The 22,645-nt window shown below is 43.9% G+C and overlaps 1 protein-coding gene across 1 annotated transcript in view; it reads right to left on the minus strand.

Moving 5' to 3' along the window:
- The window catches only part of THEMIS2 (thymocyte selection associated family member 2), a 38,452-nt gene extending 22,273 nt beyond the window's left edge, over positions 1 to 16,179 (minus strand). The window contains exon 1 of the mRNA XM_075851142.1: positions 16,074 to 16,179. Coding sequence (XP_075707257.1) covers positions 16,074 to 16,179 — 106 coding nt within the window. The remainder of the gene's footprint in view (positions 1 to 16,073) is intronic.
- Between the last annotated feature and the right edge of the window lie 6,466 nt (positions 16,180 to 22,645).

Consider the following 22,645-nt stretch of genomic DNA (forward strand, 5'->3'; position numbering starts at 1 on the left):
AGACATATGGTCAGTTGTCACATTAAAATTCAGAACAGAAGATGTTGTAAGATATTACGTGTCAGGTACGAGATCACATCAGGTACGGATAAAAAAATGTGTGCAATAAATAGAAAAATGTAATAACAGTGGGGGCGGCAAGAATTTGTTAGCCCGTCTATTGATGCTGGCATTATCATAAAGGTGTTTTGTATATTTGTTGTATCAGTGGATTAGTTGATATAATGAATAGAGCTCTATTGGTAAACACGGGCCGTAGTCAAGGAGATCATCCCGACTACGGAAGCAGAGGAGGACCAAATATGGCGGTGGAACGCATGATAGCACGCAAACCGCAAGGGCTCGCGTGACTCGCCACTGAAGGAGAGAATGAGCAAACCAGCTTCTGACGGCATGTAAGTAGGAACAGACAAAATGTTCTGATGTGTATATGGGGAATGACTAATTTACATACAGTTACATTTAAAAGATTTTTGTTAAAAAATTAAATTAATTTAGAGAGAATGGGTTTATCTCTTTAAAATGTCTAAGTAAAAACATAGAAGGTTACTTATTGGCAATGAGTATTAATATTGATACAATAAGTTAAATGGTCGATAACATTGGTTGGTAATAAAAAGTTTGGAATAGAACCTTTAGTACAGAAAGAAATCTTTTAGAGAAAGATCTATATGGGAACGTAAATTACCCAAATTAGGGTGGACTTATATTGAGAAAATCTTCATAGAAATATTGGTTATTAGATCCCGGGATACCCAGGTGTTAAGACCAGAGTCTAAAGGAAAAAATAGCTTGCATCCATGAGTGGGTGACCGTAGTACACCGCCACGTATATATACGGCCATTATAATAGGTTTGCTTAATGGATCTCAGTAGGAACAACGTATAATTCTTTAGTAGTGTGTATGTACGTCCAGTACGTTGTGTCAGCTACAGGCAGGAGAAGGGACCTTAAAGAGTTGATTGGTATTAATACGGTCAATCCAAGGCAGACTCTGAGATGTCATTCAGGCCCCTTGGATGTAGTGTGTTCATTTTAAATATCCAAAAGTTTTCTCTTTGTTTCAACTTATTGAACCTGTTGGGAACGTCTAGATGGATGTGTTCAATCGGTGTGATTCTAATTTCACTGAATTGACAGTTATGTGCCTGAGCAAAGTGACGGGATACACTGTGTTTAAGCAAACCAGTGTTGACGTTAAAACGATGGTTGTTGACACGGGTTCGTAGGCATTGGGTGGTCCTGCCTATATATTGCAGTTGACATGGACATTCAATAAGATAGACGACATATGAACTGCCACAATTGAGAAATGTTTTGATCAGGAACGTTTCATTGGTGACTGAAGATGTGTACGTATGTTTTTTATGGTTTATAATGTTGCAACATAGGCAACGTGGGTGACCACATTTATAGGACCCTTTCAGATCAGAGAGGAAGTTTGTGTGGGATGTTATGTGTTTCTTAATTCTGCTGGGGGCTAGTATATTTTTAAGGGTTAAAGACCGCCTAAAAGTGATACTTGGTTTTGCTGAAACCAAGTCTTTCAAGTATGGGTCGTTCTTTATAATGTGCCAGTGTTTGCCTAAGATGGCTCTAATTGTTTTGCTTCCCTTATTGTAGGTGGTAATGAAATTGGTGTTATAGTTCTTGATAGGTTCGGGCTCCTTAGGAGGCGGATTAAGGCAGGAATCTTGTGATAATTCCGTAGCCTTACGTCTTGCACCTTTTATAAGGTTTGGAGGAAAATGTTTGTCTTTAAACCTTTTCTCAAGGACATTGCACTCTTTTTGGTAATACGCGTCTGTGCTACAGTTCTTTCTGATTCTCCTAAACTGCCCGAAAGGTATGTTTTTGAGCCAAGGGCAGTAGTGGGCACTCCTGAAGTCGATATAACTATTGACATCTACTAATTTAAAGTGTGTTCGGGTGACAAATTTGTTGCAATCGCTATCATAGCTAATTGTAAGGTCTAGGAAGTCTATAGGAGATGGGAGAAAAAGTATGTGTGAATGCTAGTTCGTAGTTATTATTGTTTAAAGTCTCAATGAACTGAGAGGTTTCTTCCTTATTACCTCTCCATACCAGAAACAAATCGTCAATATAGCGTCTGTATAGCAGTATATTGTTTTTAAATGGATGTATGCCATGAATATATGTTTTTTCAAAGGCTCCCATGTAGAGGTTTGCATATGCTGGTGCAAAACGGGTGCCCATCGTGCATCCTTTGATTTGATTGTAAAAATTGTTATTGAAGCTGAATGTATTATGATGAAGGATGAATTTAATACAATTAATTAGAAAGTGGACCTGTAGTTCGGGAATTAGGGTGTTAGATGACAGAAATGAATGGGCTATTTCTATACCTTTATTGTGAGGAATATTGCTATATAATGCGGTTACGTCCGCTGTCAGAAAACAGATTTGGGATGTAGAAGGGTCAATATTCAGATTGTTCAAATCTTTGATTAGTTGTGTGGAGTCTTTTAAATATGATGGTAGGGTAAGTACAAGGGGTTGGAGGTGAAGGTCCACAAAATGAGACAGGTTACTGGTAAGTGAGCCTATCCCAGAGATGATTGGACGTCCAGGGGGATCTGTAAGTGATTTATGTATTTTTGGTAAGTGGTATATGAAGGGTATGTTCGGAAATGGAACAGACAGGAACCGTTTTTCTTTTTTGGTAAGTAATCCTTCCATAGCGGCTGACTCAATAAGGTTCTGATATTCAAGTATATAGGTGGGGAGTGGGTTGGTGGTAAGTTTACGATAGAAGGAGGTGTCACTCAAAATTCTAGTAGTTTCACCTAGGTATTTGGTTCTATCCTGGATGACTATGCGCCCTCCCTTATCTGCCGGGCGGATGACAATATCTAAGTTTTTCTGTAGGGTTTTCAAAGCTCTTCTTTCATGTAAGGTTATGTTGTCTGGGTAATAGGATGGTGTGTCTATTGACCTAAATTCATTGTTTACCAAGGTGGAAAAGGTTTCCAACATGGGGCCTTGGTGATAGGTTGGATAGAACGTGGATTTGGGGTGGACCTCTACCGGGATGACATTAGGGGTAGAACTGTTTGTAGGCAGTTCATTGGTGGGTCCTGGAGTGGTAGTGAATTTAGCCATGGAGAAATGTCTTGTGAGGGTAAGTTTCCTTATAAACCTATTAAGGTCCATGAACAGTTCGAAGTTGTCAATTGATGCTGTGGGGCAAAAGGAAAGACCTCTATTTAGTAGACTATGTTCGTGGGTGTTTAAAACGTATGATGATAGGTTAAACAATTTTATTGATGGACCAGATTCCTCTTTTTGCTGAGGGATAGGTGTTGATTTTTTGCGGTTTTTGCCTCCTCTCCGTCCTCTAGGTCTATATCCAATTTTCTTTTCGTTGAGATTTTTTGTATCTTTAGGAAGAAGTTGGTGATCGTTTGAGCTTTTGGGCTCATGATAAAAGGGATCAAAATATCTTAGCTCATGATCGTGGGGGTTAACGGGGGCCTGACTAACTGTGAAGGAAGTCCTAAAAAAGATGTTGCCGCATAGGTGAAATCTAGGGCAGAAGTGGCTAAGTCCGTGTTAGGATTAGTGGTAGTGTACCCTTGAGGTGGATTATAATCCTCTAATGGGTTATGGGATAAAACGTTGGGTGAAATTAGGTTAGGGGACTGCGGAGTGTTGTGAATTGATAATTGCAGTAGGGACTAAATGTTGTCCTCTATAGAGTCATTAAATAGAAATGTGGGAAAGTTGTTAATGAGGGGAACTTCCATTGGTTCAGTGGTGGAAAGTAACCGAGAGAGATGGAGTTCCAAATCTGATGATTTAAAAGCATTCATAGGCACTTGTTGGCTTGTGTGTCCATGAAGACAGGGTTTATTTGTTACAGCAGTAGAAACTGTACAGTTTGGTGTATTGACTGGTATCTTAGTGGTGTTATTCAAAAGGTGATTTTTGTTCAAGATAGTGTCATAAGGTTTTGTTTGAAATGTTATCCCGTTGGTTCGGTTGGTGGATCTAGTCTTAGAGCTGTTCCTGAAGGATCTACCATACGTGATGATTTTCTCACGCGGGGTCACAGGATTAAATTTGGTCAATGTGTTCCCTTTAGGGACGATGTTGAATTCAGGTATAATGGTGTTTTTGTGGGAACTAGGGAGGGTATTAGATCTCCAGTCACCTGTAGGATTGAGGGCATAATCGGCTCGATCTCTTTTCAGTTTTTTCGCTTTTTTAGAGATGAGGTCTTTTTCATAGATGGCTAATCTATTGTTGGTAGATTTCTCTAATTTATGGTAGTCACAATGATCCCCAAAAGCTAGCAGTTGGTCTTTGATCGTCGTAATTTCGGAGATGAGGGCGTTACTGAGTGCTGTACGTTTATTATGTAGCCTTTCGAAGAAGCTTAGGTGGCATAAATCGGTGAAAGATTTCCAGTCGGAACTAAAAATTGTATCAGCAGGGTAAGGGTTGGTGATGAGTAGCCTTAAACCCCTAGGTGTAATATTTTCAGAGATATACAACATTAAAAATCGGCAGTCTATACTCTGTAGAGCTTCCTTTTTCAGGGAGTCTTCTAAGGATAGATAAAGGTCAGTCATCTTCTGGGTTTGTACCATAGATTGGTTCTTACTCACTGTGTGAGGAGACTCAGGGAGAATGTCATTCCCAATAGATTCCAAGATCAAACGTTCACGTAGTATATTCCTCTTATTGATGAAGTCTAGCATTATGCGTGGGGATCCAAAGGATTGGGAGGATGTTCAAATGGTCGTTGTTCCAGTAGAAGTAGTTGCGATGTGATAAATCCCAAAAATTGTGCGGCTGGCAGTGCAGGAGAGAACTCCAAGACAAGGGGGACCACCGAGGATGGAGATGCAGGTACTCCTGTTATCGGGGTATCAGCTTTGAAAAGAGCAGATGCAATCTGAAGGAGAGTATGAGCAAACCAGCTTCTGACGGCATGTAAGTAGGAACATACAAAATGTTCTGATGTGTATATGGGGAATGCCTAATTTACACATCAGAACATTTTGTCTGTTCCTACTTACATGCCGTCAGAAGCTGGTTTGCTCATTCTCTCCTTCAGTGGCGAGTCACGCGAGCCCTTGCGTCATGCGTTCCACCACCATATTTGGTCCTCCTCGGCTTCCGTAGTCGGGATGATATCCTTGACTACGGCCCGTGTTTACCAATAGAGCCCTATTCATTATATCAACTAATCCACTGATACAACAAATATACAAAACACCTTTATGATAATGCCGGCATCAATAGACGGGCTAACAAATTCTTGCCGCCCCCACTGTTATTACATTTTTCTATGTATTGCACACATTTTTTTATCCGTACCTGATGTGATCTCGTACCTGACACGTAATATCTTACAACATCTTCTGTTCTGAATTTTAATGTGACAACTGACCATATGTCTCTCCTTTTAGTTTCCAAGTGTACTACAAATTCTGTCATGTTGTTATTTCATATTTGTTTTGCTATGAACTTTGACCCGCCAGGGTTTTGGCGTTTTTTTTGCCATTACTGTTCCGTCTGAACTGGGCCAATTAAGACCCAGTGGTGTGTATATATACAAGCCCTTCTTTTATACTTGTTATGCCTGATGAAGACGCCAGTTCGGCGTCGAAACGCGTTGCTACCTGTTACAATAAATAATCTTGTAATATAGAAGTGATTCCTCGTTTTTCCACCGACTTGTACCACGCAGCAGCGCCATTATAGATCCTATTTTTCTTCATCCACCTATTCATCATATTTTTAAGAAAATGTCAAAAGCCATTTTTTCAGGGTACCTGTTCAGTTCCGAAGTGGCTTTGAGGGGCCCATGTATTAGAAACCCCCATAAAACACCCCATTTTGAAAACTAGACCCCTCAAAGTATTCAAAACAGCATTTAGAAAGTTTATTTCATGCATTTCACAGAAATTAAAGCAAAGTAGAGGTGAAATTTGCAAATTAAATTTTTCTTGCTGAATTTGAATTGTATTCAATTTTTTTCAGTAACACAGAAGGTTTTTACCAGAGTAACACTACTAAATATGTATTGTCCAGATTCTGCAGTTTTTAGAAATGTCCCACATGTGGCTCTAGTGCGCTCGTGGACTAAAACACAAGCCCCAGTAGCAAAGAAGCACCTAGTACATTTTGAGGCCTCTTTTTTATTAGAATATATTTTAGGCAGCATGCCAGGTTTGAAGAGGTGTTGAGGTGCCAAAGCAGTAGAAATCCCAGAAAAGTGACCCCATTTCGGAAACTACACCCCTCAAGGAATTAATTTATGGTTATTGTTACCATTTTGACCCCACAGTTTTTACATAGCACGTATTTTAATTGGGCTGTGAAATAAAAAAAATTACATTTATTCCAATAAGATGTCATTTTTGATAAAAATTTCTTATTTTCACAGGGAACAAAATACCCCATTTTGTTGCCCAAATTGTCCTGAGTGCAGCAATACCCCATTTGTGGCGATAAACTGCCGTTTGGGCCCATGGGTGGCCTCAGAAGGGAAGGAGTGCTGTGTGTTCTTTGGAGTGCAGATTTTGCTGGATTGGTTTTCGGGTGCCATGTCGCATTTTCAGAGCCCCAGAGGTATCAAAGCAATGGAAACCCACCAGAAGTGACCCCATTTTGGAAACTACACCCCTCAAGGAATTAATTGATGGGTAATGTGACCATTTAGACCCAATGGTTTCTTCACATAACTTATTTGAATTGGGCTGGGAATTTAAAAAAAAATATTTTTTTCCAATAATATGTAGTTTTAGCTCAAAATTTCTTATTTTTACAAGAAATAAAATACTCCATTTTGTTGCCCAATTTGTCCTGAGTGCAGCAATACCCCATTTGTGGCGATAAACTGCCATTTGGGCCCATGGGAGGGATCAGAAGGAAAGGAGCGCTATTTGTTCTTTGGAGTCCAGATTTTGCTGGATTGGTTTTCGGGTGCCATGTTACATTTGCAGAGCCCCAGAGGTATCAAAGCAATGGAAACCCACCAGAAGTGACCCCATTTTGGAAACTACACCCCTCAAGGAATTCATTTATTGATGTTGTGACCATTTTGTCCCCATAGTTTTTTCACATAACTTATTTGAATTGGGCTGGGAATTCAAACAAAATTTATTTTTTACAATAATATGTAGTTTTGGCTGAAAATGTCTTATTTTCACAAGAAAAAAAATACCCCAATTTGTTGCCCAATATGTCCTGAGTGCGGCAATGCCCAATTTGTGGTGATAAACTGACGTTTGGGCCCATGGGAGGGCTCAGAAGGAAAGGACCACCATTTGGCCTACTGGGGATTTTCTGGTGCTAAGTCATGTATGCAGAAGCCCCTGAGGTACCAGTACAGTTGAAACCCCCAAGAAGTGACCACGTTTTAAAACCTACACCCCTTAAGGCATTCATCTAGACGTGTAGTGAGCATTTTTACCAGAGACATACACCCCATAAACTGTAATGTGGGTTCTCACGGGTATGGCAATACCCTCAATGTGGCTGTTATCAGCTGCCTGGGCACACGGCAGGGCTCAGAAGGGAAAGATGAGGGGGATAAGATGTGCGGAGTGCATCAGGGTAAGTTAAACTGTGGTAGATTAAAAATCAAGGGATGTATGATACATTTTGAAGCACTCTTTCATACGGAGCCTTAGTTTTTCGGGACACGAGTCACATTGATATATTGTGTCCTCCCTTATCCCCCTCTTATAGCAGACTTTGTACCTCTTTTGACTTTTTCCTTTCTTGCCAATTTGGGGAACTTCTCCTGGAAAGTGTTGCCCTGGTACGATGCGTGTGGCCTCGTGTCCAGAAGTAGTGGGTGCCCCCCCTTCTTGGTTCCTAAAAATTAAGTTCTTGATAACCACCTCTTGAAATTCCAGGAAAGTTCCCGTCTGGCCTGCACATCGACGTAGCACGTACACATTGTACAATGCCATCTGTATGATGTGCACGGCCAGCTTCTTATACCACACCGCATGGCGCCGTAGGGCTTCAGGGCTTGATCTGACAAGTCCACCCCTCCCATGTACCTATTGTAGTCCAGGATGCAGTCTGGTTTGGGCGTGTCTGTACTGGTACCTCGTACAGGTACATGGGTACTGGTGTGGCTATGTATTGTTGTCAATACAAGGACATCTCTCTTGTCCTTGTACTTGACACACAATATGTTGCTGCTAGATTGTGCCCTGCTCTCACCCCTTCTGAGTGTTTGCCCAAGCAGAGTCTTAGGGAGACCTCTCAGATTTCTTCTAGCAGTGCCGCATGCCGCAGGACATCTGGAAGCGAGGCACTTGAAGAGTGGGACGCTGGTATAAAAATTATCCAGGTAGAGTTGGTAACCCTGGTCCAGCAGTGGGTGAACCAAATCCCACACAATTTTTGCATTAACTCCCAGTAAGGGGGGGCATTCTGGGGGCTGAGCACTGGTGTCCTTCCCTTCATATATCCTAAATTTGTAGGTATACCCTGATGCACTCTCGCTCAGCTTATACATCTTCACACCATACCTTGCCCTCCTACCCGGCAGGTACTTGCGGAATTGAAGCCTCCCTTTAAAATGTACCAAGGACTCATCAATAGAAATACACGTCTCGGTGGTGTATGCTTGGGAAAACCGGGCACTGAAAAGGTCTAATAGGGGTCTCCGTTTATACAAACGGTCAAAACTGGGGTAATCTTGGAGTAGGCAATGCTTATTAGGAGAAGCGAAGTATTGCCTCATTTTTATTTTTTTCTAGGTTCCAGTTCAGTTCTGAAGTTGCTTTGAGGGGCCTATATATTAGACACCCCGATCAAACACCCCATTTTAGAAACTAGACCCCTCAAAGTATTCACAACAGCATTTAGAAAGTTTATGAACTCTTTAGGAATTTAGAGCAAAGTAGAGGTGAAATTTACAAATTTATTTTTGTCAGAAAATACTTTTTATACCATTTTTTTCTATAACACAGAAGGTTTTACCAGAGAAACACAACTTAATACTTATTGCCCAGATTCTGCAGTTTAGAGAAATATCCCACATGTGGCCCTAGTGTGGTAATGGACTGAAGCACCGGCCTACGAAGCAAAGGAGCACCTAGTGGATTTTGAGGCCTCTTTTTTATTAGGCACCATGTCCGGTTTGAAGAGGTCTTGTGGTGCCAAAACAGTGGAAACCCCCCAAAAGTGACCCCATTTTGGAAACTAGACCCCTTGAGGAATCCATTGTAGTTTTCTTGAGGTGCTTGTGGCTTTTTGATCAGTTTTTATTCTATTTTTAGGTGGCGTGGTGACTAAAAAACAGCAATTCTACTATTGTTTTTTTATTCAATTTTTTTTACAGCGTTCACCGTGCGCTATAAATGACATATTCACTTTATTCTGCGGGGCGATACGATTACGGCGATACCCTATGTTTATAGTTTTTTTTATGTCTTATGGCGTTTGCACAATAAAATACGTTTTGTAAAAAATCAGTCACTTTTTGTGTTACTTTATTCTAAGAGCCAGATCTTTTTTATTTTTCCATCAATAAAACCGTGCGAGGACTTATTTTTTGCGTAACAAACTGTAGTTTCAATCATTACCATTTTTAGGTACATGCGACTTTTTGATCTCTTTTTTTTCCATTTTTTTGGAGGTGAAGTGACCAAACAATTGTGATTGTGGTACAGTTTATTATTATTTTCTTTTACGGCGTGCACCGTGCGGGATAAATAACAAAATAATTTTGTAGGTCAGGCCGTTACGGACGCGGCGATACCAATTATGTATAGTTTATTTATCTATTTTTATTAATAGTAAAGGACTGATAGGGGAAAAAGGGGGATTTTTACTTTTATTACTTTAAAAACTTTATTTTCTTATTTTTACACATCTTTTTTTAACTTTTTTTTAACTTTATTACTTTGTCCCACTAGGGGACTTGAGGGCAGGAGGCCCTGATCGCTATTCTAATACACTGCACTACATGCGAAGTGCAGTGTATCAGAGCTGTCAGCTACTCACTGACAGCAAGCATAGTGGGTCCTGACTTTGTCAGGACACACTAGGCTTCCGTCGATGGCATAGCCGGACGCCATTGTTTGGTGTCCGGTTGCCATAGTAACCATCGCCGGCCGCTATCGTGTAGCAGGCCGGCGATGGTAGCTTAACCCCTAAAAAGCCGCGATCTCTATTGAACGCGGCTTTTAACGGGTTAATCAGCAGGGACACAGCGATCGGTCCCCGCTGTAGGAGCTGCAGCAGCTGCTGTACGAGACAACAGCTGTCACAGCTCCTGTATGTGTCGGGAGGACAGCGGAAACGGCCGTTACTCACGAGACGTACTATTAGGTCATGGAGCGAGAACGATACAGCTACCATAACCTAATAGTACGTCCAGGAGCGGGAAGGGGTTAATGGCTTTTCAATGGCTTTTGTTGTGTGATATCATGCTGCAACAAGTAATCAGTCAAGATGAAAATGGTTACATCCGTACATCTCTCTCACATATGCTTGGGAGGAACTTCAAATATATATATATTCCTTAGTAATTAAAGGGAACCTGTCACCAGCATTTCACCTATTAAACCAGCAATACCTGGTGGTCGTGGGTGAAAAATCATTTCTATATAACCTATAATTGTCTTCTTAGTCGGCTCTGTACCTTTAGTATTCAGTTTTTTAGTGTTCCCACACCGTATGCTAATGAGCATAAAAGAGTCAGATCTTCATTTGAAAAGAGTCAAATCTTCATTTGAAGAGAGTTATATCTTCATTCCTCAAGCCTTTCCGAGTTTACCCTGCCTCCTTACTTTTGATTGACAGCTCCTCGCTTTCCCCCAGCACACGTGTGCATTGATGTCCTCTTCTGGGGTGTGCGCACAAAGGGACACCGAATTATTACGATAAAAGGCGCAAAATGTTTGCAGACCGTTATTAACAGTCGGAGAAGGAGTTTAGGAGAGGGGATAACGGCAATGAACTTTTGATAGCAGCGGCCAGTGAGGGATAAGTAAAGTTCAATAGGTGAAATGCTGGTGACAGGTTCCCTTTAAATACAAATAGGTATCAAAAGGCCAAGTAAATTAAATAAGAATTGGTGGCACTTAAATTTGTTTTCCAGTTTATGTGAATAATAGTTAACCATTGTATAAATGATGAGTTATACATCATTGGGATCCTAGCCGTAGAAATTACCTGCAAAAAATAGGACATGTCTAATTTTTTCCATTTACGGACCATGCTCCTATACTTATCACTGTGAGCACGGTCTGCAAATGCGAATGACACCCCGCGGCCCATCCGTGCACATGAGAGCAGAGCTTTATGTGTAATATACAGGTCCTTCTCAATGAATTAGAATATCATCAAAAAGTTAATTTATGTCAGTAATTCAATTCAAAAAGTGAAACTCATATATTAGATAGATTCATTACACACAGAGTGATCTATTTCCAGCAATTTTTTCTTTTTAATGTTGATGATTATGTCTAACAGTTAATGAAAACCCAAAATGTAGTGTCTCAGAAAATTAGAATATTATATAAGCCCAATTTCAAAAATGATTTTTAATACCAAAATGTAGGCCTACTGAAAAAATGTACAGTATATGCCTTCAATACTTGGTCGGGGCCACTTTTGCATGAATTACTGCATCAATGCGGCGTGGCATGGAGGCGATCAGCCTGTGGCACTGCTGAGGGGTTATGGAAGCCCGGGTTGCTTTGATAGCGGCCCTCAGCTCGTCTGCATTGTTGGGTCTGGTGTCTCTCATCTTCCTCTTGACAATACCCCATAGATTCTCTATGGGGTTTAGGTCAGGCGAGTTTGCTGGCCAATCAAGCAGAGTGATACTGGGGTTATTAAACCAGGTATTGGTACTTTTGGCAGTGTGGGCAGGTGCCAAGTCCTGCTGGAAAATGAAATCAGCATCTCCATAAAGCTTGTCAGCAGGGGGAAGCATGAAGTGCTGTAAAATTTTCTGGTAGATGGCTGCGTTGACTCTGGCCTAATAGATATATTTGCAGGGCAGGCCTTCATTAGGCCCTCGGCTGCCATGACACCCCATTCCGATTGCATTTGCGGGCCGCCGATGGGTGACAGAGGGAGCTTCCTCCCTCTGTAAACAAGTTAAATGCTGCGGTCGCTATTGACTGCAGCATTTAACAGGTTAAACGGCTACGATCGAAGTAAACTTTGATCGCTACTATTGGAGCAGGAGCCCGGCTGTCATTAGACCGCTGAGCACCGACTCCAGCCTGCACGGGACACCTGTGCAGGACTTAGACTAGGCTGCCGTGAAAAGGCGGCGGCCTAGCTTAAGGCCCCTTAGTGACCGCTGTGAAATCGAGTATTGGTGGTCACTAATGGGTTAAGCAGGCTTACGTGAACGTTGGAGGGACGTCTCCCCCAACACACGACCGTTACACCTGTGTGTTGACGAGGACTCCTTTGACTTGCCTTTCGACTAGGTTCTCCTTTAACTTATCTTTCGACGACGTTCTCCTTTAACTTGTCTTTCTATAAGGTTCTCTTAACTTATCTTTCAGTATTCGGGTACGCTGAAACAACACATAGTGAATATACACAGTCTCTTTGTATAAGGTATGCAGGCCTCTGCAGCAGTACCACTCCTAGTAGCTTACACACAGTGTCATCCCTGGCTTCACACTTCCGCTGCTACACACTCTTCTGTCACCGTCTCTCTCACAGACAGGACACCACAACTCCTCTCAGGCTTCTCCTGTCTGACTTGCCACAGCTATCTTGTACTGTCTCAACACGATCACTGCTTCTCTTCTCTGACTCACAAATCGCCGCCTCATCTTCTATTAACTCCTTCCTGTTATAAACAGTTCAGATTTTCATTTTAGTTTTTTCCTCCCCACATTCCAAAAGTCATAATTTTTTCATTTTTCTGTCGATATAGTCCTATGAGGGCTTGATTTTTGTGGGATGAGTTGTAGTTTTTCGTGGCGCCATTTATTGTGCCATGTAGGAAACGGGAAAAAAATTATTTGTGGGGTAGCAAATGAAAGAAACAGCGATTCCTCCATTGTTTTTTTGCGCTTTGTTTTTACAGAATTCACTGCGCAATTAAAACAACATGTTAACTTTATTCTGCAGGTCAATACGATTACGGCAATACCAATTATATATAGTTTTTTATATACATTATATTTGTATATTTGTTCTCTGATTGCCTCATAAGGGGTGTATTTTTTTTTTCCACAAAAGGAGTGAGAAAATGAGCAGATGTTTATCTAATAACCCCTCTGTGCCTTTGTAGACCATTTATCGACTAAGGCCCTTGACATTTTACCAGCACCCAAATCCTAATGTCACGTAAGTAGCACCAAGCCCTCGCACCACACAAACAAACATATTAAAGTTTAAATATTTTTCACTATCCATATCCAGCAGTTAGAAACTATGTTTTCATTTCCAGATTGATTGTTAAAAACTTTTTCCACAAAAAAATCTGTGCAAGTTAACGCACTCTATTAGTGGTTATAGATTATGTTTACAGATTGGCGCTTATAGATTAGTTTTAGAGTTTGTGTAGGGGAGATGGGAAATTATACATAGATGTACAATTTATTTTTATTTGCATGCAAACATCAGTTGGGGCATACCTGCAGTTTTGCCGTTTTTAAATACAAGCACCAATGAATGTAGACATGTGTGTTTCATATATGAACTCCTAGCATCTTACAGATTTTTGTAGAGTAATAATTTTAGTCACAGTCTTGTATTTTCGTATAATCATTCCTGAAAATCACTGTTAGGGTATGTGCACATGATAACTGCATTTACGTCTGAAATTACGGAGCTTTTTTCAGGAGAAAACAGCTCCTGAATTTCAGACGTAATTGCTCGTACTCGCGTTTTGCGGTGCATAGTTACATAGTTACATAGTTACATAGTACGGCTGAAAAAAGACACATGTCCATCAAGTTCAACCAAGGGAAGGAAAAAGGGAAGGAAAAATTTCTACACATAGGAGCTAATACTTTTTTGTTCTAGGAAATTATCTAACCCTTTTTTAAAGCCATCTACTGTCCCTGCTGTGACCAGCTCCTGCGGTAGACTATTCCATAGATTCACAGTTCTCACAGTAAAGAAGGCTTGTCGCCTCTGCAGATTGAACCTTTTTTTCTCCAGACGGAGGGAGTGCCCGATTTGTTTTTTCAGGGGGTTTTACATGGAACAGGATTTCACCATATTTTTTTTATGTGCCATTAATATACTTATATAAGTTAATCATGTCCCCCCTTAGTCGTCTTTTTTCAAGGCTAAATAGGTTTAATTCTTTCAATCTTTCCTCATAACTTAAATTCTCCATGCCCCTAATTAGCTTCGTTGCTCTTCTTTGTATTTTTTCCAACTCCAGGGCATCCTTTCTATGAACTGGAGCCCAGAACTGAACTGCATATTCTAGATGAGGCCTCACTAATGCAATGAAAAACTGCTCCAATTACATCCCAAGAAGTGTCCTGCACTTCTTTGACGAGGCTGTTATTTTACGTGCCGTCTTTTGACAGCGACGCGTAAAATGACAGGTCGTCGGCACAGTACATCGTAAAGCCCATTGAAAGTAATGGGCAGATGTTTGCCGACGTATTGGAGCCGTTTTTTCAGACGTAATTCGAGGCGTAAAACGCCTCCATTACGTCTGAAAATAGGTCGTGTGAACCCAGCCTTAGATGCAAAGTTGTATGAAGGTGGTCAAAAGTGTAAACTATTGGGTACGTTTTTTACAATGTCATACGTTCACACTTCTTTCTCATAGAGGGGGACTCCCCTTAATGATGTCCATATGCCCTATATACAGGAGTTGTATTTATGAGGCAACCGTTAATCACAATACGTGCATACTTTCACAATGACTGCATTTATATAGGTCATGGAACTCTTAGATGACTTGTAATATTTGTAATAATTTATAGTAGGGGGTATATTATTTCTTATAATACACACCTCAGCTCCTGCAGATCTTCTTCTTCAAGAGAAAAAGTTAACTTTTTGTCTGCCATTTATTAATTAACAGATATGAAATGCCAAATTCCTTTTTATAAAGGTCTGCAGCAACTGGGACACAGTACTGTATAATGCAAATTGCAGCTGCTGAAGAGCCTCTTCTTAAAGAAAGCCCCAGTATTTCATGTCAATCAGTGATACGCACAGGAGAAGGAACTTCCTACAAAAGCGATCTGCAACATACCGCTTCTGCAGAGATGCCTAGTGTCCATTTATCCCAAACCATCACATTATATTCCTTAGGTTCACACAGCAACATGCAATGTTTATACAAATATTATTTACAGAGATGTCAAATGAAGATTCCCATTGATGTGTATATTATATCCTGCTTCTTGAATAGTTACATGATAATGTTCTAAAAGGCAGGTGCCCCTGATAATGACCTAAGAAAAAAATAAACTTTTTTGGGGTAGCTGTTACTTTTTTTTCTCCTCGGTAAGGCCGACACAACAGTATTTTTCATCAGTAATTACGGACAGTAATTACGGACAGTAATTATCGACAGTAATTATCAACCCATTCATTTCTATTGGCCACGGACACCTTTCTGTATTTTTACTGATGGGTGTCTGTGCTGAAAAATTATAGAACCTGTCCTATTCTTGTCAGTAATTACGGCAAGGACTCTCCCATAGAAGTCTATGGCAGCTTCCATAAATACGGACTGCTACTGATGTGCATCCGTCAACCGTATTTACGGAAGCATTGCTAGGCGACATGTTGATGACATAATTTGCAACCTCCCTCTTTTTGTTTGGATCCGTATATACGGATAGAATATGGATGCAATATGGACCGTATTTACGGACATCCTTCCGTATATACAGATGGAATACGGATGCCTACTGATCAGTATTTACGGACAGTATTTCGGGATAGATGAAAATACTGTCGTGTGCATGGGGCCTAAAAGGGAAAAGACAATTACTATATAATTCCGTGCATGGCAGTGAGATGAAACCCTATAGCCATCTAACACCTGTCAATCACTCAAATAACCTTTCACTCATCTATCACTCTTTTAAAAATATGATAGATTTATTTTACTTACTCTGTAAATAAACTCCCGAAGAAATTTGTAAAATTCTTGGCAATGAGGACACAGGTATTGATGCAATAAAATCGTTCAGCGGTACAGCATTTTCCAGATTGTCCATGGTGTATGTACAGGAAAATGAATTATGTGTCTAAATAAATGCATGAGATCCTCACTGACTGCAGCAACAAATATGTTGACTCAAGCCCTAGCGCATTTCCTGTCCACATCTTACAGCTAATCAAACTGAAACCACATTGAGGAACTATTACTTAGGTCCTGCAAGTGTGGAAAATAAAATCGTGATAATGCATTGTTAACTCTTATCCATGGCATCTTATATGCTATACAACTTCTAATATAAGTTATATTATGTTTATATATATATATATACAGGGGCGTAACTAGGAAAGACTGGGCCCCATAGCAAACTTTTGACTGGGGCCCCCCCTCCCCTTGGTGTCACACAACTAGATAGTGTCTTTTTTACAGCCCCCCCCTGTAGATAGCGCCATACATCCCCCTGTAGATAACGCCATACAGCCCCCCCTGTAGATAACACCATACAGCCCCCCCTATAGATAACGCCATACAGCCCCCCTTGTAGATAACGCCATACAGCCCATTCGGTAGATAACGCCATACAGCCCCCCTGTAGATAACGCCATACAGCCCCCCCTGTAGATAACGCCATGCATCCCCCCTGTAGGGGACGCCATACAGCCCCCCCCTGTAGAGAACGCCATACAGAGCCCCCCTGTAGAGAACGCCATACAGAGCCCCCCCTGTAGGGAACGCCATACAGCGCCGTGCCCCCTGTAGGGAATGCCATACAGACCCCCCCGCTGTAGGGAACGCCATACAGAGACCCCCCCTGTAGAGAACGCCATACAGTGCCCCCCCTGTAGGGAACGCCATACAGCGCCGCGCCCCCTGTAGGGAACGCCATACAGCCCCCCTGTAGGGAACGCCATACAGCCCCCCCTGTAGGGAACGCCATACAGCGCCCCCCCCGTAGGGAACACCATACAGCACCCGCCCTGTAGGGAACGCCATACAGCGCCCCCCCCTGTAGGGAAAGCCATACAGCGCCCCCCCCTGTAGGGAACGCCATACAGTGCCCCCCCTGTAGGGAACGCCATACAGCGCCCCCCCCCCCTGTAGGGAACGCCATACAGCGCCCCCCCCTTGTAGGGAACGCCATACTTCGCCCCCCCTGTAGGGAACGGCATACAGTGCCCCCCCTGTAGGGAACGGCATACAGCGCCCCCTCCCCCTGTAGGGAATGGCATACAGCACCCCCCCTGTAGGGAACGCCATATAGCGCCCCACCCCCTGTAGGGAACGCCATACAGCGCCCCCCCCTGTAGGGAACGGCACAAGGGTGCTGATCTCCTCCGCTGGCCTCCTGAGGCTGTCCAGGCTTTTGAGGTCCTTAAGAAGTGCTTTATCTCAGCCCCGGTGTTGGTTCAGCCCAACCAAATGGAGCCATTTATTGTGGAGGTTGACGCGTCCGAGGTGGGAGTGGGGGCTGTCTTGTCCCAGGGTACCAGGTCCCTCACCCATCTCCGTCCCTGTGCCTACTTCTCCAGGAAGTTTTCGCCCACTGAGAGTAACTATGATATTGGCAACCGCGAACTCTTAGCCATTAAATGGGCATTTGAAGAGTGACGCTACTTCCTGGAGGGGGCTAGGCACCAGGTAACGGTCCTTACCGACCACAAGAATCTGGTTTTCCTAGAATCTGCCCGGAGGCTAAACCCGAGACAAGCTCGATGGGCGTTATTTTTTACCAGATTCAATTTTTGGGTTACCTATAGGGCTGGGTCTAAAAATATTAAGGCTGATACACTGTCGCGTAGCTTCATGGCCAGCCCTCCTTCGGAGGAAGATCCTGCTTGTATTTTGCCTCCAGGTATAATCATTTCCTCTATTGATTCTGATTTAGTCTCTGTAATTGCTGCTGATCAAGGTTCAGCTCCCAGGAACCTGCCTGAGAACAAGCTGTTTGTTCCCCTGCAATTCCGGCTAAGGGTACTTAGGGAAAATCATGACTCCGCACTATCTGGTCATCCAGGCATCCTGGGTACAATTTGTTTCTTTGTTTTGGAGAGCCTTCTGTAAAAAGTTGGAGATTGATCTGTCCTTCTCCTCTGCCTTCCATCCTGAAACTAATGGCCAAACCGAGAGGACTAATCAGTCTCTAGAACAATATTTAAGGTGTTTGATCTCTGACTGTCAATATGATTGGGTCTCATTCATTCCCCTTGCCGAATTTTCCCTTAATAACCGGGTCAGTAACTCGTCAGGGGTCTCCCCCTTTTTCTGTAATTTTGGGTTTAATCCACGGTTCTCCTCCCTTTCACCTGGTAGTTCCAACAATCCAGAGGTAGAGGTCGTTCATCGGGAACTGTGCACAGTCTGGGCCCAGGTTCAGAAGAACCTAGAGGTGTCCCAGAGCATACAAAAAACTCAGGCAGATAGAAGACGTTCTGCTAACCCCTTGTTTGTGGTCGGGGATCTGGTGTGGCTATCGTCTAATAACTTGCGCCTTAAAGTCCCGTCCAAGAAGTTTGCTCCCCGGTTTATAGGGCCGTACAAGGTCATTGAAGTCCTCAATCCTGTCTCTTTCCGACTGGAGTTGCCCCCATCTTTTCGAATACACGACGTGTTTAATGCCTCCCTCCTTAAACACTGCTCCCCGTCCTTGGCTCCCTCGAGGAAACCTCCTGTCCCCGTTCTCACCCCTGAGGGGGTAGAATTCGAGGTGGCCAAGATTGTGGACAGCAAGATGGTCCAAGGCTCCCTCCAGTACCTGGTCCATTGGAGAGTATACGTGCCTGAGGAGAGGACTTGGATACCCGCCCGGGATGTTCACGCTGGGGTATTGGTCAGGAGGTTCCACCTTCGTTTCCCCAATAAACCAGGTCCATCTAGAAAGGGTCCGGTGGCCCCTCATAAAAGGGGGGTACTGTTAAGGATCTTCCAGGCACAGCGTCTGTATCCACGCCCATAGGTAATCAGCCTGCACCTGCTTCTATGTCTGTGAGACTGACTCCATCTTCCACCACTCAGGATGGCAGGCTTAGGAGTGGGAGAGCCTATCACAGCCTGGCCAGACGGAGCTAGCTCCCGCCCTCTGTCTATTTATACCTGCCTTTCCTGTTCCACCTTGCTTGTGATTCTTGTTTTGTTTCCTGGCCCTGCTGCAGCTTCTTTAACCATTTGACCCTGCTTCATATCGACCCTGGCTTACTGACTACTCTCCTGCTCTGCGTTTGGTACCTCGTACACTCCTGGTTTGACTTGGCTTGTTCACTACTCTCCTGCTCTGTGTTTGGTACCTCGTACACTCTTGATTTGACTCGGCTCGTTCACCACTCTTGTTGCTCGCGGTGTTGCCGTGGGCAACTGCCCCTTTTCCCTTTCTTCTGTGTACCCTTGTCTGTTTGTCTGTCGGGCACTTATTGAGCGTAGTTACCTTCGCCCAGTTGTACCCCGTCGCCTAGGACGGGTCGTTGCATGTAGGCAGGGACTGAGTGGCGGGTAGATTAGGGCTCACTTGTCTGTTTCCTTACCCCGTCATTACATACACACACACACACACACACACACACACACACACACACACACACACACACACACACACACACACACACACCACAGTAGATAGCTCCATTAGGGCTCCCTCTAGGAGTAGAATAACTCAGGATTCCTCTGCTGGAGGAGCCCCTGGTGTCACTGTCCAAAGAGAGTGACATCAGGGGATCCTCCTGGACCGGAATGTGATGTCAGGGGCAACCACAGAGTCGGTGTCCCAGAGGAGAGCACTAGTATAGGCTCTGCTCCGGAACTCTGGGGAAGCCACTGACATCAGTGTTCATATATAGACAGTGATGTCAGGGGCTTGCCCAGAGCTGGAGACCCGGAGCAGAGCTACTTTGAGCACTCTGCCTGGGATTACAGCTCTGCTCCTGACATTACTGTACATATATGGACAGAGATGTCAGGGTCAACCTGAGAGCTGGAGTCCCGGGCAGAGTGCTAGAAACGCTCTTCCTGGGACCCCAGCTCTGCTCCTGACATCACTGTCCAAATACGGACAGTGATGTCAGCGCAACCCCAGTGCCGGAGTCCCAGGCAGAGTGCTACTAGCGCTCTGCCTTGGACTCCAGCTCTGCTCCTGACATCACTGTCCATATATGCACAGTGATGTCAGGGGCAACCCCAGAGCCGGAGTCCCGAGTTACTAGCCCTCTGCTCTGGGACTCCGGCTCTGGGGAAGCCCCTGATATCACTGTCCATGTACAGACAGTGATGTCGGGGCTTCCCTGAGTCCCGGAGCAGAGCCTATACTAACGCTCTGCCCAGGACTCCGGCTCTGGGGAAGCCCCATACATCGCTGTCTATATATGGACAGTGATGTCAGGGGATTCCACAGAGTCCCGGAACAAAGCCTATACTAGCAGCTCTGTGTCCCGCGGGCCGCAGATGTCAGACTCAAGGGACGCATGCGGGCCGTGTGTTTGAGAGCCCCATTCTAGAGGGATCCCCTGTCTAGGAGGTGGCGTAACTATAGCTGTAGCAGCCATAGCGGATGCCACAGGGCCTGTGGCATGATGGGACCCGTGCTGCCCGACATCATGGCCCCACACCCTGCCCAGTGGCCCGCTAGCAGCCGCTTTGGGGACACTCCATTCAATAGTATCTGCGTCCAAAGGACGCAGATAATATTGAACGCTATGACAGAGCAGGGAGGTATCTCCCCGCTCTACCATTTACTATGCTACAGACTCCAAGGCTCTGGACTCTGAACATATATGGACAGGAGGAGAGAAGGAGTCCCAGTCAGAGCGCTAAAAGCGGCTTTGCTCCGGGACTCTGTCTCTGGGGTAGCCCCTGAAATCACTGTCCATATAATGACAGTGATGTCAGAAGGAGAGAAGGAGTCCCAGGCAGAGCGCTAGATGCGGCTCTGCTCCTGGACTCCGTCTCTGGGCAAGCCAGAGTGCCTTCTCCTGAAGCGGTATCCCTAGCCAGGGCGTTGGCAATGCTCTGGCTGGGGATTCCACTCCTAGAGGCAGGGGGGCTGTGTGGCACTACCAGGGAGGGGGTCTGTGTGGAACTACCAGGGAGGGGACTGTGTGGCACTACCTGGGTGGGGGCTATGTGGCACTTCCAGGGAGGGGGCTGTGTAGCACTATCAGGGAGGGGGGCTGTGTAATACTACCAGGAAGGGGGGCTGTATGGCACTACCTGGGAGGGGGGCTGTGTGGCACTACCTTAGAGGTGGGGGCTGTGTAGCACTACCAGGAAGGGGGGCTGTGTGGCACTACCTGGGAGGGGGGCTGTGTGGCACTACTTGGGAGGAGGGGGCTGTGTGGCACTACCTGTGTGGGGGGGGGGGCTGTGTAGCACTACCTGAGAGGGGGCTCTGTGGCATTATCTACAGGCGGCATATAATTTATGGGGGTACAAACTGGGGGCCTAACTTCTATATGGGGGCATAAACAGGGCCTAATCTCTATATGGGGACACAAAGTGACATTTTCCGCCATTTTACTGCCACTGTGAGTTCCCCCGCAAAGGGGCCTACTAAGTCTGTGTCACCCAAGGGTCCACATAAACCTGGGGCCAGCCCTCTCTATGGTGTCTGGAAAGCCAGTATGTGTTTTACTTTTTCAATCATTGAAGGTTGTCTTGAGGTTAGTTCTCAGAACCAGTGCATTGTTGTCTTCTGCTGGTGAGCTGCTGTAGAATTACTACCCTAATGAACCAAGGATTAGAGAAACATGGCAGCTTTTTCCATAAACATTGAAACACCTTTCCACAGGTTGTTTGTGGTATTGTAGCTCAGACCCATTCACTTCAATGAAACTGAGCTGCAATACTTTTCTGGCAGCAGGATACCAGAGGCAGCCATAACAGCTGATTGATGCGGGGTCCGGGTGTCAGACCCGAACTGATCATATACTGATGAACTACACTGTGGATAGGTCATCAGTATGAAAAATTGCCCCGTGCTTGGACAACCCCTGTAACTGGTAACATAGTTTTCTCCCTTTCATGTTTTGAAAACGGCTTTTAAATGAATATGCTTTATTTCCATACTTTGACAATTTCCCTTATAAGCATATCTTATCTCTACGTATAATAAAACTGTAAACGTTGCGTGTCTGTACATTGAAAATATTTGTGAAAAAAAAGAATTGGTGGGATGAAGAATAAGTGATAGAATGCATTAAGATAATTTTTGGAATTTTTGTCTGTTTGTTTGTGCACGTTTTTAGAAAAACATAGGGGTCAACTTCAAAGAGAAACTTTCACCTCCCCATACATGTGCAGCTGAGTGCAGCATGTAATAGGGAGGGCTGCACAAACCCTGGGGCACTTTAAAAAAAATCTACCCTCCTCCGTTATTTAGATATCGGTGCCGTTATATTTGGCGCCCGATATTTAAAGAGGCTCTGTCACCAGATTTTGCAACCCCTATCTGCTATTGCAGCAGATAGGCGCTGCAATGTAGATTACAGTAACGTTTTTATTTTTAAAAAACGAGCATTTTTGGCCAAGTTATGACCATTTTT

This window comes from Rhinoderma darwinii, chromosome 2 (assembly GCF_050947455.1).
Source record: "Rhinoderma darwinii isolate aRhiDar2 chromosome 2, aRhiDar2.hap1, whole genome shotgun sequence".
Classification (NCBI taxonomy): Eukaryota; Metazoa; Chordata; class Amphibia; order Anura; family Rhinodermatidae; genus Rhinoderma; species Rhinoderma darwinii.